The sequence below is a fragment of the Nematostella vectensis genome, chromosome 6 (genome assembly GCF_932526225.1).
Source record: "Nematostella vectensis chromosome 6, jaNemVect1.1, whole genome shotgun sequence".
Classification (NCBI taxonomy): domain Eukaryota; kingdom Metazoa; phylum Cnidaria; class Anthozoa; order Actiniaria; family Edwardsiidae; genus Nematostella; species Nematostella vectensis.
The window spans coordinates 10,821,961-10,836,983 of record NC_064039.1 but is presented as its reverse complement, the minus strand read 5'-3'; the positions used below and the strand labels follow the sequence as shown (position 1 = coordinate 10,836,983).

General features: G+C 39.4%; 1 protein-coding gene across 3 annotated transcripts in view; it reads left to right on the top strand.

Moving 5' to 3' along the window:
• Positions 1 to 15,011, top strand: part of LOC5519845 (ATP-dependent RNA helicase SUPV3L1, mitochondrial) — a 39,839-nt gene extending 24,828 nt beyond the window's left edge. Inside the window, exons 8-20 of one of the 3 annotated variants that reach the window (XM_048729614.1) lie at positions 23 to 114; positions 358 to 409; positions 2,166 to 2,300; positions 4,614 to 4,707; positions 5,018 to 5,158; positions 5,281 to 5,344; positions 5,681 to 5,761; positions 5,862 to 5,930; positions 6,111 to 6,221; positions 6,984 to 7,132; positions 7,267 to 7,328; positions 8,238 to 8,422; positions 14,419 to 15,011. In XM_048729614.1, the coding sequence (XP_048585571.1) occupies positions 23 to 114; positions 358 to 409; positions 2,166 to 2,300; positions 4,614 to 4,707; positions 5,018 to 5,158; positions 5,281 to 5,344; positions 5,681 to 5,761; positions 5,862 to 5,930; positions 6,111 to 6,221; positions 6,984 to 7,132; positions 7,267 to 7,328; positions 8,238 to 8,422; positions 14,419 to 14,499 (1,316 nt within the window). In that variant the 3' untranslated portion in view covers positions 14,500 to 15,011. Of the gene's footprint in view, positions 1 to 22; positions 115 to 357; positions 410 to 2,165; positions 2,301 to 4,613; positions 4,708 to 5,017; positions 5,159 to 5,280; positions 5,345 to 5,680; positions 5,762 to 5,861; positions 5,931 to 6,110; positions 6,222 to 6,983; positions 7,133 to 7,262; positions 7,329 to 8,237; positions 8,423 to 14,418 lie in introns of those variants that run through there. The other 2 variants (XR_007312103.1, XM_048729613.1) reach the window with 2 other exon arrangements.
• The last annotated feature ends 12 nt before the right edge of the window (positions 15,012 to 15,023 follow it).

The window sequence follows — 15,023 nt, the reverse complement described above, 5'->3', positions numbered from 1 at the left end:
TTTGTTGTTGTTGTTGGTCCAGGTGTTGTTAGTGATGAGGTCCACGTGTGTGGAGAAGACACAGCTGTTGGGCTGATAAAGAGACTTGCTAAGACCTGCGGTGATGAATTTGAGGTAAGTGCAGATTTTCTCCACCCAGTGTTTTCCAACCAAATTGTATGTCAAGCATGCAAGAGGATCTTCATACTGTATGATTGATGTGTTAAACAAAAAAGCAAGTGGTCACTTGTTTTAAGGGCACCCAAGAATTAGTAATAAAAGAAGTTGAGTTTTGCCTAACTCATAGTATTGCTGACCATTATATTGGGTGTACTCTAGTGTCTTTGACATACGTTCACCCATTTTCCTTATTTCTAGGTCTTTCACTACGACAGACTTAGCCAGCTTCAAGTGCTGCCGTACAGTTTAGGTACATATCACATTATATATAATAGAATTTAGTAGAATACACCATTTAATTTTCACTAGTCTTATCAAGCGTCAACATATTGATATATGTATATTAAAACGTGATATCTTCTGGCACGCTGTAGTACTCTTCTGTTCCACCTATTCATCTTGAATACTAAACGTTTACCACTTGCTATTTATGGTAATGGTAACTACGGAAGCCCATGAGGGCCAACCAAGGTTTTCGTTAACAACATCTCACCTTTCGGTCACGACTTTGAACAATTTGCGTCACGACAACTCACTTTGAGTGTCACGACAAAGCACTATTTGATTATCGCTTAAAACATCGCAGGTTTAGTTCACAATATCGCACTTTGTGTCTAAAAACATCGCACTTTGTGTCTTAAAGAACTCATCAGCAAATCGCGAGATTTTTTAAGACACAAAGTCCCATGTTATAAAGCACAAAGTCAAATATTTTATGCAATAGACAAATAGTGCTATGTTATATTAAGCACAAAGTTGAATGCCGTGAACGATATACTGAAATGTTTTAAGCAAAGGCAAAATGATGAGTTTTTAAAGACACAAAGTGCGATGTTTTTAGACGCAAAGTGCGATATTGTGAACTAAACCTGTCGTGACACTCAAAGTGAATTGTCGTGACGCAAATTGTTCAAAGCCGTGACCTGTCCTTGTTGCATGCTTTGAAAATGAACCAAAAAAGCAACGTGTTTAGTAGTAAGAGTAGAAGGTAAGAGTGTGATTACCATTTCCCTTCACTTTTTAACTCGGGAATGCGAAGCATGTACAAGTTATTGTGGGGACTCCGATGTCCCTCCATCATTGGATCACTAATCCGTAAACTTTTTATGGTCTTTCTGTGCTTTTGCAACACAGCAGTCCTTAGGTCATCCTGTAAACTTCCGGTGTTCAACTTCCGGTTAAAGCTTACTACCATAAAATGGCTTTGGCATCGACCTGTGACCGCTACGGTCATTTGTTTGTATAGCCGTAAAAAATATATAAGCTAGTATTTTCAGAAAAGTCTTCTATGTGGGTTGAGCGTGCGCATGCGCCTTCGTCACCGACGTCAATCTATCTTCTACGGTTCAGTCCAATTCAATTTGGCAAACAAAACAAGTAAAATGCTAGCAAGGCTTTCTTCTTTTAGTACTTGCCGATTCGCGTCTCTGGGTTTTCGCGTTGTTTGTTTGAATTTGTGCTGGAAGAGCGACAAGTAAAACTGCGACTTTTAAGTCCGAGAAACATAAGGTAAAGGACCGTTACCAATAAAAATAATTTTAGTTACTGGTCAACTCAGTAATGGCACGTTAGTCTAGCGGTGCGAAGACTTGTCTATGACCACAGCTTACCGGGTTCGATTCCCACTGAGGGAGCCAATTATTATTTTTTTTTTACTTTTTATGATAATAATTAATTATACTGTTCTTGGTGTGTCATGACATCGTAAAGAAAAAAAAAAGGTATAAGGACATTTTTATGTACTCTCAGCATCTTGGATGTGTTCATGCTTTGTTCACTATCCTGTATATCTTTTATGCACACAAGAACATAACTAGGAAATACATTTGCATTCACGAGTTGTGGCTTACCCTGCTAGCAGAGGATATACACTCTCTCCCTTAACAAAGTATCGAACAACAATTCAAAACATTTTTCACTCAATTAAATGCGGCTGACATATTTGAGCTATCCAAAAGGTTCAGTGTTTTGAATATAATTTTCGTGTTGTCTATGTTCACACACAGGTGGTCAACTGCACCAAGTCCGCCCTGGTGATTGCATTGTTGCATTTTCTCAACGTGAGCTGTTCAAACTGCGTCAGCGAATAGAGAAGGCAAAAGTAACAAAATGTGCTATTGTCTACGGTGGTCTTCCTCCAGGTTAGTAACAAAACAAAATGGTCAACTGACCGAAAGTTCTACTGATATAAATCCGGGAAATGTTTGAGGCAAACTTTCTAGACTCACAGGCCGATTGATAAAAATGTGCTGTTTCTCACTGAACATGGTTCTATAGTGCTTGGCTTGTCAGTTGTTATTGTATATCGGTTATTGTATATATATATATATTGTATATCGGTTATTGTATATATATATATATTGTATATATACAAGCAAGCTTACAAATTTCTTACATCCCTCAATGACTCATTTGCGAATGCTGAAGGTGGGAGCCTGGTTGTTATGGTTTTTGTAGTTTTTTTTTTTTTTGCTTGTCTGAGGATGTATTTAAGACTTGTTAGGTTTATCGCGTGACTTACGTTTGACTTGGGTCTGTCTGAGGCTTATCGCGTGACTTACGTTTGACTTGGTCTGTCTGTGGTTTATCATGTGACTTGCGTTTGACTTTGTCGAGGCGTATCACGTGACTTACGTTTGACTTGGGTCTGTCTGAGGCTTATCGCGTGACTTGTGTTTGACTTTGGTCTGTCTGGTTTATCATGTGACTTGCGTTCGACTTTGTCGAAGCGTATCACGTGACTTACGTTTGACTTGAGCCAATCTGATGTCCACATCTGCATCAAGTCTCCAATGTTGACTATAACCTTTCCCCTGATGGGCGTGACTTGTACATATCCACCCTCTAGAGTTTGCACCTTTGGAGTATGCATCGAAACCATGAGACTTTGAGTTAGGATTACCTGGAGAATACGTCCAAACATTGTTATAAACTATAGGTCCAACCCTTAACAACCACCCCCTGATTACCGAGAAATGCAAAATGTTTAGTTGTGATGAATTTCAAAGATACAAATATTGTAGAAAGGTGACGCAGTCTTCCTATGCTGTCCTCTATCAGTAATACTAAGAAAGCCGTACCTCCAGTCTTCCTACACCGTCCTCTTTCAGTAATACTAAGAAAGCCATACTTCCAGTCATCCTACACCGTCCTCTATCAGTAATACTAAGAAACCATACCTCCAGTCTTCCTACACCGTCCTCTATCAGTAATACTAAGAAACCATACCTCCAGTCTTCCTACACCGTCCTCTATCAGTAATACTAAGAAAGCCGTACCTCCAGTCTTCCTACACCGTCCTCTATCAGTAATACTAAGAAACCATACCTCCAGTCTTCCTATACCGTCCTCTATCAGTATTACTAAGAAAGCCGTACCTCTAGTCTTCCTATGCCGTCCTGTATCATTAATACTAAAAAAGCCGTACCTCCAGTCATCCTATACCGTCCTCTATCAGTAATACTAAGAAAGCGTCCCACCCGTTTGATCGATGGGTTTTCTCGACCTTGCTTGAGTATTTCGCCTTGTTAGTCTAACGTAAAGAACTCTTCCATGGCCTCAAGTGCGTATCGTTCGTATTGAACGATTGAATCGAAAATACTATACTTAGCTTGCTTGGGCGTGGTTCACCAAGAACTGGTAGTCTTTGATAAGACTTCTTTAGGGGTTATATTCAATGCCCTTGGTAACACGCACGACTATTTGGGTTAGCTTGCTTGGGCGGGGCTCACCAAAAAGATAGGTACTCGACTATGCCAGATTTTCGTCTTTGATAAGACTTATTCAGGGGCTATATCCAATGCTCAAGAAACACGAATATTAGGGTAATTCTGAATGATTAGCTTGTTCGGATACAGGTTTACAGGGAAACGCGTGGAGTAGTAGAACTGGGATTTAGTCGTTTGTTGTCATAGTAATTAGAGACCTTTTCGACGCAAAATTCAAGTGTTATCCCGCCTCTTGACCGCTGACAACACAGCTGTCAAGTGGTCAAGTGTGCAAGTATAGAGTTACTCCATTGTTGTATAGAGTTACTCCATTATTTATCCTCAAATCGTATCTGCTATGATTCTCTCCTTATCTACATAATATTAACAATACCTGGATCTGTGGGATGCCGTGGTTCGTGAGGTACACGAATCCCATGGTACTGAAAACATGGATGACATTCTTCGCCAGCTCTTGTACCGCTTGGCTGTCGGTGCTGCGAATCGGACAATCGATGCTGAATGCGCTAAAATCCACAACGGAAATCTCTGAAACGATATCCATTGCTTGGTACCAAGCCGGTATTTTAATAATCAAAAACTTGGCTATAGTTATCTAACGTCCGAGATCTATCGTCTGCTCCATTGAAGCGGTCTGGCAAGGCCTCGATAACACAGGCAAGCCGAGAGGTGCTAAACCCCTCTCATCGCATTAGTCTTGCTAAAAGTATTTGTTCTTTTTTTCAGCCACTAGAGTAGAGCAAGCGGCCAAATTCAACAACCCCGACGATGAGCACAAGATTCTTATCGCTTCAGATGCAATAGGCATGGGCCTCAACTTGTAAGAGCTGCATTTCAGTGGTGTCGGTTGTGCCCACTTCTCACCTAGGCCTCCCCACCCATCCATCTTTCCTTCCAGTTCTTCTTGCTCTCTCCAACTCTCCCCTTTTTGCACCCTTCCTACCCGTCCTATATCTTTCTGTTAATCCTCTTTCTTTCTTCTTCTATTTTTTTTTTCACTTACACTGTATGTTGTCCGATTGTTTAAAGGTCGTTAACTGAATGTAACGATTCCTTTAACGACTTCTTTCTATATTTATAAGGACGCAGGGAAAGCGACGTTAGAATGAAATCTGATTTTTTTTTCTCAGAAATATCAAGCGTATCATCTTCCACGCGATGGAGAAGTTTGATGGCCAGTCTGTCACACAACTTACCGCATCTCACGTCAAGCAGATAGCAGGCAGAGCCGGCAGATACGGGTCTGAGTACCCAAAAGGCGAAGTCACCACGTAAGTAGCACCTCTCACGCCAAGCGGGAGTATCAAAAAGACAAAGCAGCATCACAGCGTAATGTGGTCGCCGGATGCTTACCTCGATTTTCAGTACCTGATGTGTGCTTATACTTTTCTAGATTGTACGCCTCGAGTCTCCCTACGCTAAAAAAACTCATGAGCCAACCCTCCGACGAAGTTCAGGTGTACTATGCTACCGATGATAATTTCTGAATATTTGCCTGTGATTCTGATCGGGACCTGATTTCTCCTCTTTATTACCACGCGCAGGGCTTTCGCCACCTCCTCATTCTCCGATTACTTATGCCTTACTTATGCCTCTTATCTTTACAGTGTTCAGGGCTTTTGCCACCTTTTCTGTTCTCTCTGCTGATACCCCTCTTAGCTTTACAGCGTGCAGAGCCTTCGCTCTCTCTGCTTCTAACTGTGGATCATTATGCCTCTTATCTTTACAGCGCGCTGGGTTTTCGACACCTTCTCTGTTCTCTCTGCTGATACTTATGCCTGTTATACTTACAGCGTGCGGGATTATCACCGAGCGTGGAACAGATCGAGATGCTCTCGCATCAGCTGCCGAACGCCACCCTTGGGGACCTTGTGGTACGTCAGTTGTCTATAGCTTTTAATTATTATATCATGCATCTGGATCATAGTCGTCATTCTTTAGTACCTGGAAATATCTGGTTGTTGTTGGTTTTAGGATCTCTTCCTGGATGTGGCGCAGCTTGATGGAGAAAACTACTTCATGTGTGATCTGGAGAATGTCCAGGTCAGTGGAAAAAATTCTGCATTTCAGGGAGCTGAACGATTAAACGCTCGCCTTTTCGATAGACTGTCAAACTTGGGGTTTTCAGGCCGTGTACTTTGGCAGGCTTTTGGTGGCTGTTTTGTGTATAGGGTGTAAACCACAGAGAAAATGCTCATATGCAGTTATGTTGTCTTATTTCAGTACCTAGCGGAACTTGTCGAGGGGATACCGCTAACTATCTGGGAGCAGTACTCCATCTGTCAAGCTCCAGTCAGCCGTAACAGGACGCTCTCTGCTTCCGTCATAGTCGAGGTGAGTGTACTCACGCTACCGGTGTCACGACAGTTGTCACGTAACAGGACGCTCTCTGCTTCCGTCATAGTCGAGGTGAGTGTACTGCGTCACGCTACCGGTGTCACGACAGTTGTCACATAACAGTACGCGCTCTGCTTCCGTCATAATCGAGGTGAGTGTACTGCGTCACGCTACCAGTGTCACGACAGTTGTCACGTAAGGGGACGCGCTCTGCTTGCATCATAGTAGAGGTGAGTGTCACGCATCACGCTACCACTGTCAGGAAACTTGTCACGCAGCAGGACGAACTCTGCTTCTGTCATATTAGAGGTGAGTGTCCAGGGTCACGCTACAACGGCACTTCACGGCACTTGTCACGCAACAGGAAGTTCTCTGCTACCATCATAGTCAAGCTTAGTGCCACACGTTACGCTACCGTCGTCACGACGTTTGTAGGAAGCATTCTGCTTCCATCATAGACGAAGTGTATCCAGCATCACGTTACTCTAGTCACGACACTTGACACTTAACTGGGCTCTCTGTTTCCAACATAGTCGAGGTAAATGTCAAGAGTCACGCTATCCTCGTCACGACACTTGTCAAGTAACAGGATGCTCTCTGTCCAACATAGTCGAGGACAGTGTCAAGGGTCACGCTACCAACGTCACGACACACACAGCTTGTGTGAGCCTTCAGCCTGCCAGCATTTCCTCCCAAATGATGACACCTTTTACCGTAGCCGATTATATTGACCTCATTGAGAACATTTGATTTTCACAGTTTGCTCGACGAGTGAGCGAGAAAAGAGAGACCAAAGTGATTGATGTGAAGGAGATGGTGCGGTGGCCACCGGTGATGCCCAAATCTCTCAAGACGCTGCAGGACGTTGAGGCAGTGCATGAAGTGTGCGACGTCTATCTATGGCTAAGGTAGGGCATTTACGTTACCCTGGCTCTCATGGCAAGCCCTTTCAGTACACTCGGGCGATGGACTCGTATAATCATACTTTGTAACACGTCGTTTGTAACACTAAGGTTAAACCCCTGTTTTTTTCCTAAGGTAGTATTTCTACGTTTGTCAATGCATTTAACTTAACGCGTGAGCTCATGCGATGTCCTTCTTCAGGTATGACAGCTTGGTTTTGACTCCTACATTTTCCCCTCTAGAGATAGCTTTTAACCCTTACCAATTATTGTTGCTGTATTACAGGTACCTCTGAAGTTTGTATTCAGTAGCTTTTCCAGTTTTATTTATTAACAAGGGTGCTTGCTTACACTACATTCAGATCATTTTTATCATGTATCATATTCAGATCATTTTTATCATCTAACATATTCAGATCATTTTTATCATGTATCATATTCAGATCATATTTATCATGTATCATAGTCATATCATATTCTCCATGTATCATATTCATCATATATCATATTCATCGTGTATCATATTCATCAGGTATCATATTCATCGTGTATCATATTCATCGTGTATCATATTCGTCATGTATCATATTTAGATCGTATTCATCATGTATCATATTCATCAGGAAATATATTCATCATGTATCATATTCATCGTGTATCATATTCAGGTCGTATTCGGCAGGTATAATTTATCATCTATTTATCATTTATCATTTATCAGGTAACATATTCATCAGGTATCATGTTCATCATGTATCATATTTAGATCGTATTCATCATGTATCATTTTCATCATGTATCATATTCATCAGGTATCATATTCAGATCGTATTCATTAGGTATCATAGTCATCATATATCATATTCATCAGGTATCATATTTAGACCATATTCATCAGGTATCATATTCAGATCGTATTCATCATATATCATATTCATCATGTGTCATAATCATCAGGTATAATATTTTGACCATATTCATCATGTATTTACCGCTGCTGGGAGCTGCTTCGGGGATTATGGGTGTGGTCTACATAAGGCGATACCCTTAAACACCCTTATACTGTGAGATTCGCTCATTTACCTGTTCCTGTGTGCATGCTCTTCCACAGCTACCGCTTCCCCGAGGTGTTCACGGACCAAGAAAACATGCGCGAGATGCAGCAGTTTGTGGAAAAGATTATCGGCGTTGCGGTCAACTCCGGCCTCAAGCAGCACAGGGTCCCCAACATCAAAGAACCGCACTCGCGGGATGCGCGGGATGGTTCAGATGAGTCGCGGGAATCACGTGAGCAAGGTCAGGGCCAAGGTCAACAGTGAAGTAGATTTTTTAAAGATTTCCGAAGATATGCTCGGGCCTGTCTCAGCCCTAGTCCTGCTTGGTCACCTCCTAGTGGCCAACCCTCCCGACCCGGGCAAACGCATACTGTTTCCTTCTAAACAATCTAGATAGGATGTCGTGTTCATGTTAGCCAGCATAGCAAGCGCGCCTCTGGGAATAAGCTCCCTTTACTCCTATCACCTTTTTGAGAATGGCCCAATCGCTTATCTCCTTCGCCCTTTGCCCCAGGCTACAAAATACATGGCAGCGTTTCATTATTGGTTTTATTGCAATTCAGTGAATCATGGGAATGGTGAATTGGGGCTCTCTCGGCGTAGAAATGAAGAAATTCTGTCTTCTATTTGGTGTTTTTTTTATCACAGTGTTATGTTTTTCATTGTGAGCAATCAGGACCTTTAAATATTATTTGAGCCCTTCGACGGTTTGAGTATATTATTATTACTATTATTACTAGTGGGTACCCGTGAAACATTCACGTTTATAATTCATAATAAGACATTAGAATCACTATCTGATCTAAAAAAATGGTATCATAATCAGTAATCAATCAATTATTAATCTATACCTCTGTGTATTCAATATATATAATTTTTATTATAAGTTATCTTCATTTTATTCTATAAGAAATTTTATATGCTACGCTATAAAAAAAAAACTATGCCCGGTCTTGGTGGTATTATTTATTATTGGTGGTGGGTTCCACGCTATTTTCTGTGAAATGTGATACAAAGGTATGTGGCTTTATGTATGATCGGCTAAGCTTTGAGATTTGTTTCGCCGTATTAAGTAGTCTTATTTACGAAGAAAACATAGACCGACAGGATATCAGAACAAATGGTTGAAAGTGGTTTAGAATCAGTTTCTATTCTATAGTTTAATCTAATATTTAAGAGTCATTGACTGTAAGATTCGAAAAAAGTTGGAAATTGGCCCAAAAACCAAATTTTTGTTATTTTTTTTTTAAGTATATTGTAACAACGGCTTGAAACGAGATGGGGTATCGGTACCTGCTTTTACTACCCTGGTTCCAGAGCCTCGAACGTCTCTCTATTTAGTGGCCAGCTGGCTCTCTATTAAGTGGCCATAGAGAGACGTTCGAGGCTCTGAAACCAGGGTATGCTTTTACATGTTCGCTGTTACAAACTGAAGACTTCAAATCATGTCATCCTACATTTATAATCGTGTATGTTCATGTACGTATATATAACCGTGTCTCTCTGTCTGTTTCTCTTCAAAACCGCCGTGTCTCCCGTTTTCGTTTTTATATGCTCCTAAGACGGTATGTCCTTTTGGATAACAGACACTGACATCCTGAAAAGCTTTTATCTCCTTTAGATAAGGGTTTAGCCAATGGGTGTACGAGGGGCGACCTTCCTACGTGGGTGTGCCAGTCGGTTACCCTTGGACTGCCGTGACTTATGTAAGGTTTACATGGTCGCTATTGACTACGGTGGTAACACACTACATGCTTGCTGTGCTAGTGCGCATGACAAGTTTCACACGTGAATACAATGATTGACAGCTTTCTAACCATTTTTTCAGTCAAAGTGTTAAAACGTACCAAAACCTAATTCTACCGACGGCTAGGTCTGAAGCCTACTTAGGGTAAACCTTGTGTGAACTCAGACCTATCTTTACTTATGTAGTTAACGGATACAGGACCAAAACAAATATTCAAAACTCTGTGTTCTCAAGTACCACTTGAAAACTAACGGCACGCCTATTAATAATTTCCCAACAAAAGATCATCTGCTAGAAACAGGAACTGCTTGGCTAAGCAATTTCTATGCGAGCGTTTTAGATTTCCCTGTCAAACGCGATAGGTTAAATGCTCTTAGTTGCCCTGTTGACTTCCGACAAGTTGGCAGCTAATTAGTATTATATGTCTAGTTATTAAAAATAGCATGTGTTTAGTTTTGTTACTTTGCGTTACTTGCCGCATGACAATATTGACCCTTTTTCTTAAAAAAATGTTTTTTTTCCTTTTTTTAAACACCACTTATGCATATAATATGCACAGAAAAGACTACACATTTTCAAATTTTATTGATTTATATGTTTTTTTCTTTGAACACATAGTGGTAGTAGTTCCGTAGCAGCGGTTATAGTTCCGTATCCGTAGTTTTTTTTTTTTTCATTTGAGAACCAATAAAAACATATTTACTGAATCACATATCAAATCCCTTCCTTTTTGCTCATAATTAATTTATAAAAATGTTTTATCTTCACAAACCAAGAATCGTCAATGGGCTTTCGCCCGCGTGTCGCTAACAAATCCATATTGCAAGAAACAAAACGGTCTGATATAATCCTTCCAAAAAATAATCAGTCAACACTCGATTTGTGCTGTAATGCCAGATACAATTTCGCGAAAAGTTGAATTTTGGGTCTTTTCTAGACGCTTTCTTGTAAAGACATTACGGTCCGCGGAGATTTTTATATCAAAAACAGGAAATATAGGTAGAATTTCACAAAACGCTCCACTCCTCGAGATATAACCCTCGAAACGGAGCATAGTTGCATGCTTTATAGATTTGCAGAATAATTTACAGAGCATTCGTGAAAAAAAAATACGCTTACCATTTGAATACCAAAGTCTTGGGGCATCTGTTCTATAGAGCACCTTGTTGTGTAATTATGTTCAGATGCATGGCAACTAAAGCATTTATGTATTTTCACCCGCCACTTGACATGATAATTGGTCCACACCAAAACAATCCATCGAATGTGGACTATCCGAAATTAGGAAATCGGTGACTTGCCGAAAGAAACCTGTTTGCCTCTACACAGATGTCTCTGGAGCCTATGGCTAGAGAAGCATTTTTCAATCTAAACTAGACGCATGGCTGCGTGAACCCGGGATTCTCTTAAATCAGATTTCTCGAAAAGGAAATGTCTTTCATTACAACTAACGCACTGTTGTTATTCTTTCACTAAGATAATTATTTAAAAAAAATTCAAATGTTCTATTAATATCTTATACTTACGAATTAACTCTGAAGTACCTTGGTCTTAAAATGCATCCTTATTAATTTTGTTAATATTATCGATATCGATATTTGTTTATATATATCATATCATGTATATATCATGTATATCGTTTTTATTTAGTTACCATTTGACAATATTACTTAACTGGACTTGTTTGAATGTTCAAGAGAAAAGAAGTAAGCTGTTGATTTTAATCACATTGAAGTAAAATCGCATCGTATATATATATTGTAATGTAATAAGACAACTATGTACGTAAGTTAGACACAAAAATGATTGAAATATATGCTTATTAATAACTTACACTTTGAATGGATAAGCTTGATAACAATTCTAACAGTAACATTTGGTTTATCATAAATGCAGTAGTACAATGGCATTTGCCAATTTTTCTTTCAATATTTTGACTTGATGTAAAATTAGCTAAAAACCGTTTGCTTGCTACTTCAAATAATTAAAAATTTTGAATAATTAGTTAATGCAGTAGATAAGTGGCTGCTACTACTATACTGATATTTTTAACTGTAACTTTAACAATTGTATAAAATCAATTTCAATTACTTTAGACTCCTGGTAAAAATGTTAAGTCATTGTTATAAGTTAACTATCTCTTGGATTTTACTTTAGTACAGGACTCACCACTTACTTCTGTGAAGAAATGTTCATTGAAATGTCTGAGAGTGAGTAAAGCAACCAAATCGAATAAATATGTCTTTGACTACCATGTCTGAGTATAGCAAACGAAAAACTGGTGAGTTTTATATCCTAAAATAGTGAATATTAAGCTTAATATTATAAAATACGTATAAATCTAATACTTCCTTGGAGAAAAAAATGATGAAAGAAGCAATGTTTATATTCATCCTTGTACTTAATAAACATAAGGTTACTTTGATAAGCACATGCACAGCGCGCGCGCACAATGCAAAAAAACAATTCAAAGACAAAAAAAATATCTGCTAAATATTGCAGATTTGTTTCCTAAAGTTAAATAATCATTTGACTACCAGGTTGAGATATAAAGATTACGGTGAAAGATGTAACCACACAACGTTCTTCAGCAATAACTAAGAAGAAATGAAGACGGGAACCGATTAACGTGCGCATATGTTTTCTCGTGTAATTTGGTTGACATCTCGATCTACGTCACAAATGACTGGACCCGGGCCTTTCAGTTCACGGCCTTTTTTCCGAAGGTTGACCAAAATACCTCAAAATTACAGATTTGAGCTATTCACGCGAACGCGTGTTTCATAGGGTCGATACGAACCACATACCATTTGGAAGATAAAAATATAAAGAATTGACAAAGTCTATCAACTCTGAAAGGTTATATGGACTTTAAAAAGTAACTTAATTGTACCAAATACAAGGAGGAGTATTCCCTTCGCGACCAGTTATGACATTTCACAAGCTTTTGTTTAAGATTAACTGCACCCTTTAGTTTGCATAACGCTCGTCAGTGTTCTATCGGATTTAGGGCACGAATTAAAAAAAATCAGCGAGTGCGCAGCACGAGCACGATAATTGAAATTAATTGAAACAAGAGACCATGATGTAAGAGAACGAATCCCCCGTATTAGGGTATGTTCCAATGATGACGTCTGTAAAAACTATTTTTAGAACAAGCAGTTATTTTTAGATACGTCTCTGATTAGTTAGCGCTCACGTTTCCTAGCAACAAGAGTCTTACGCGCGATCACATCTTGAGCAATGTGATCCGGCAAAGGATGTTTCGGAAATCTTTTTGACCGAAAATACCTTCCTTTTATACGAACGCTGTAAAAATGATCTTCCATAGAGTACGCTGGAACCAATCAACCGTTTCTGGGACATTGAAATGCATAAAGTGTGTGATTTTAGGCTCTGGGATCAACTTCCCCAGTAAAAGTTTTCACTGCTGATTCGCAAATTACTTATAACACAACAATCAATCATAAATCTGTGTTTACAAAACACAATTCTCTTCCAATTCCCTTTTAATGAAAAAGATACATCCAGAACTTAATACCATTATATTCACACCGATATTACAAATAAAAGATTTCAAGTCTTTATAATGAAGTAAATCTTATTCCAGTGCCAAGGGTTTCTTGAGTGACATGATTTCTGAACATGTGCGTGAAATATTGAAGTTCATTCATCTAAAAATGTTATAAATCAAAGAAAAATAAAGGCCTTCTTGTATTAAAATACATAACATAGACTATGAGAATGCCTAGGTATTCTATCTCACCGAATTGCAGAGAATAAGAACTTTTTAGGAGTCTGCACGATGCATCTCGAATGAACTCCAAATTCACCGTCTCCCCGACGTCTTCCCGTTCCATTATTTATATAACATTTAGATAACTGAACATTAGATAACTTAACAGATTACAGGACACCACCCCATGAGTAGCATTGTGATCATGAGCCTTGAAGTGAAGCTAAAAGGATAAAAACAGGTAGCGAACGAAGTAAAGAAGTGCAGAGGGAAAAAATTTGGTGTGAAATTGTACTAGCTCGTGGTGCCCATAACCAAATATGGCGCGACGAACCATGTATGGATGCTATGATTGACAAGCTCGCGCAATCTAAAAATAGCTTTCTTGGACGTTATCATGGGACACGGGGATTCGTTCTCTTATATTATGGTCTCTTGATTGAAATGACCAGTAGTGGCGTGGCTGCTCCCCCCCCCCCCCCCCTCCTTGTTTTCTTAATGTCTCCGAATCGTGCCCCCCCCATTAATTCGAGGCCTGCTACGGCTATGGGAAGAGAATTACGCAAATGAGCAAAAATAAGGTTGCTATTATGAACACAATTTGATTCTTTAGAGCGGTTTAGAGCATTTTAGAGCGCATCAGACTTACAAAGCAAAATTTTGCTGCTATCCGAGACTCGGCATGTTCTTAAATTTAGTGAAAACTCTTTTTTTTTATAAAAAAAGAACTATGATTATTTAATTTATTTTGAAGGGTGGTTATCGGATTACGAGCCGCGTGACACCGCCACACTCCAGCTCACCCAAAGAGACTACAGCCGATTGCGTGACTTGACCAGCGCGCGTCACGCAAGACTAAAACTCCCTGGAGGCTTCGAGATACCTGTGGTGATAAAAACTACCGCTGGAGACAAGTACAAGATGAATCATAAGAAACGACGATAGGGACAGTAAGGATTACGAATAAAACATGATAATGATAAGGCATAAGCGATACACATACACGTAAAAAAACATATTTTAAAAGACCATAGGGCAAAACAAAATAAATTACTTGCCCTTCCTAACAAATCATCATTATTGTTATTTTAAATATATATTTAACATCTTGAATGGCTTTTAAAATCTCTATCAGTTCTATAGTGATTTCCTATACTGTTCGTTAGGAACTCGAGCATTTACTCAGATATTCCCTATATCTAGATTATTGTGGTCCAAGCGACCCGTAGGGGCCTTAAGAGATAGACCTGCGCTATGTCCTAGTTTAAACACAAGACGTAAGAATGCTCAATTTGAATTTGCGATTTATAAAGAATAAAATATAAAGAAAGAAAAAACTATAAAAAATGAGAGTAAACG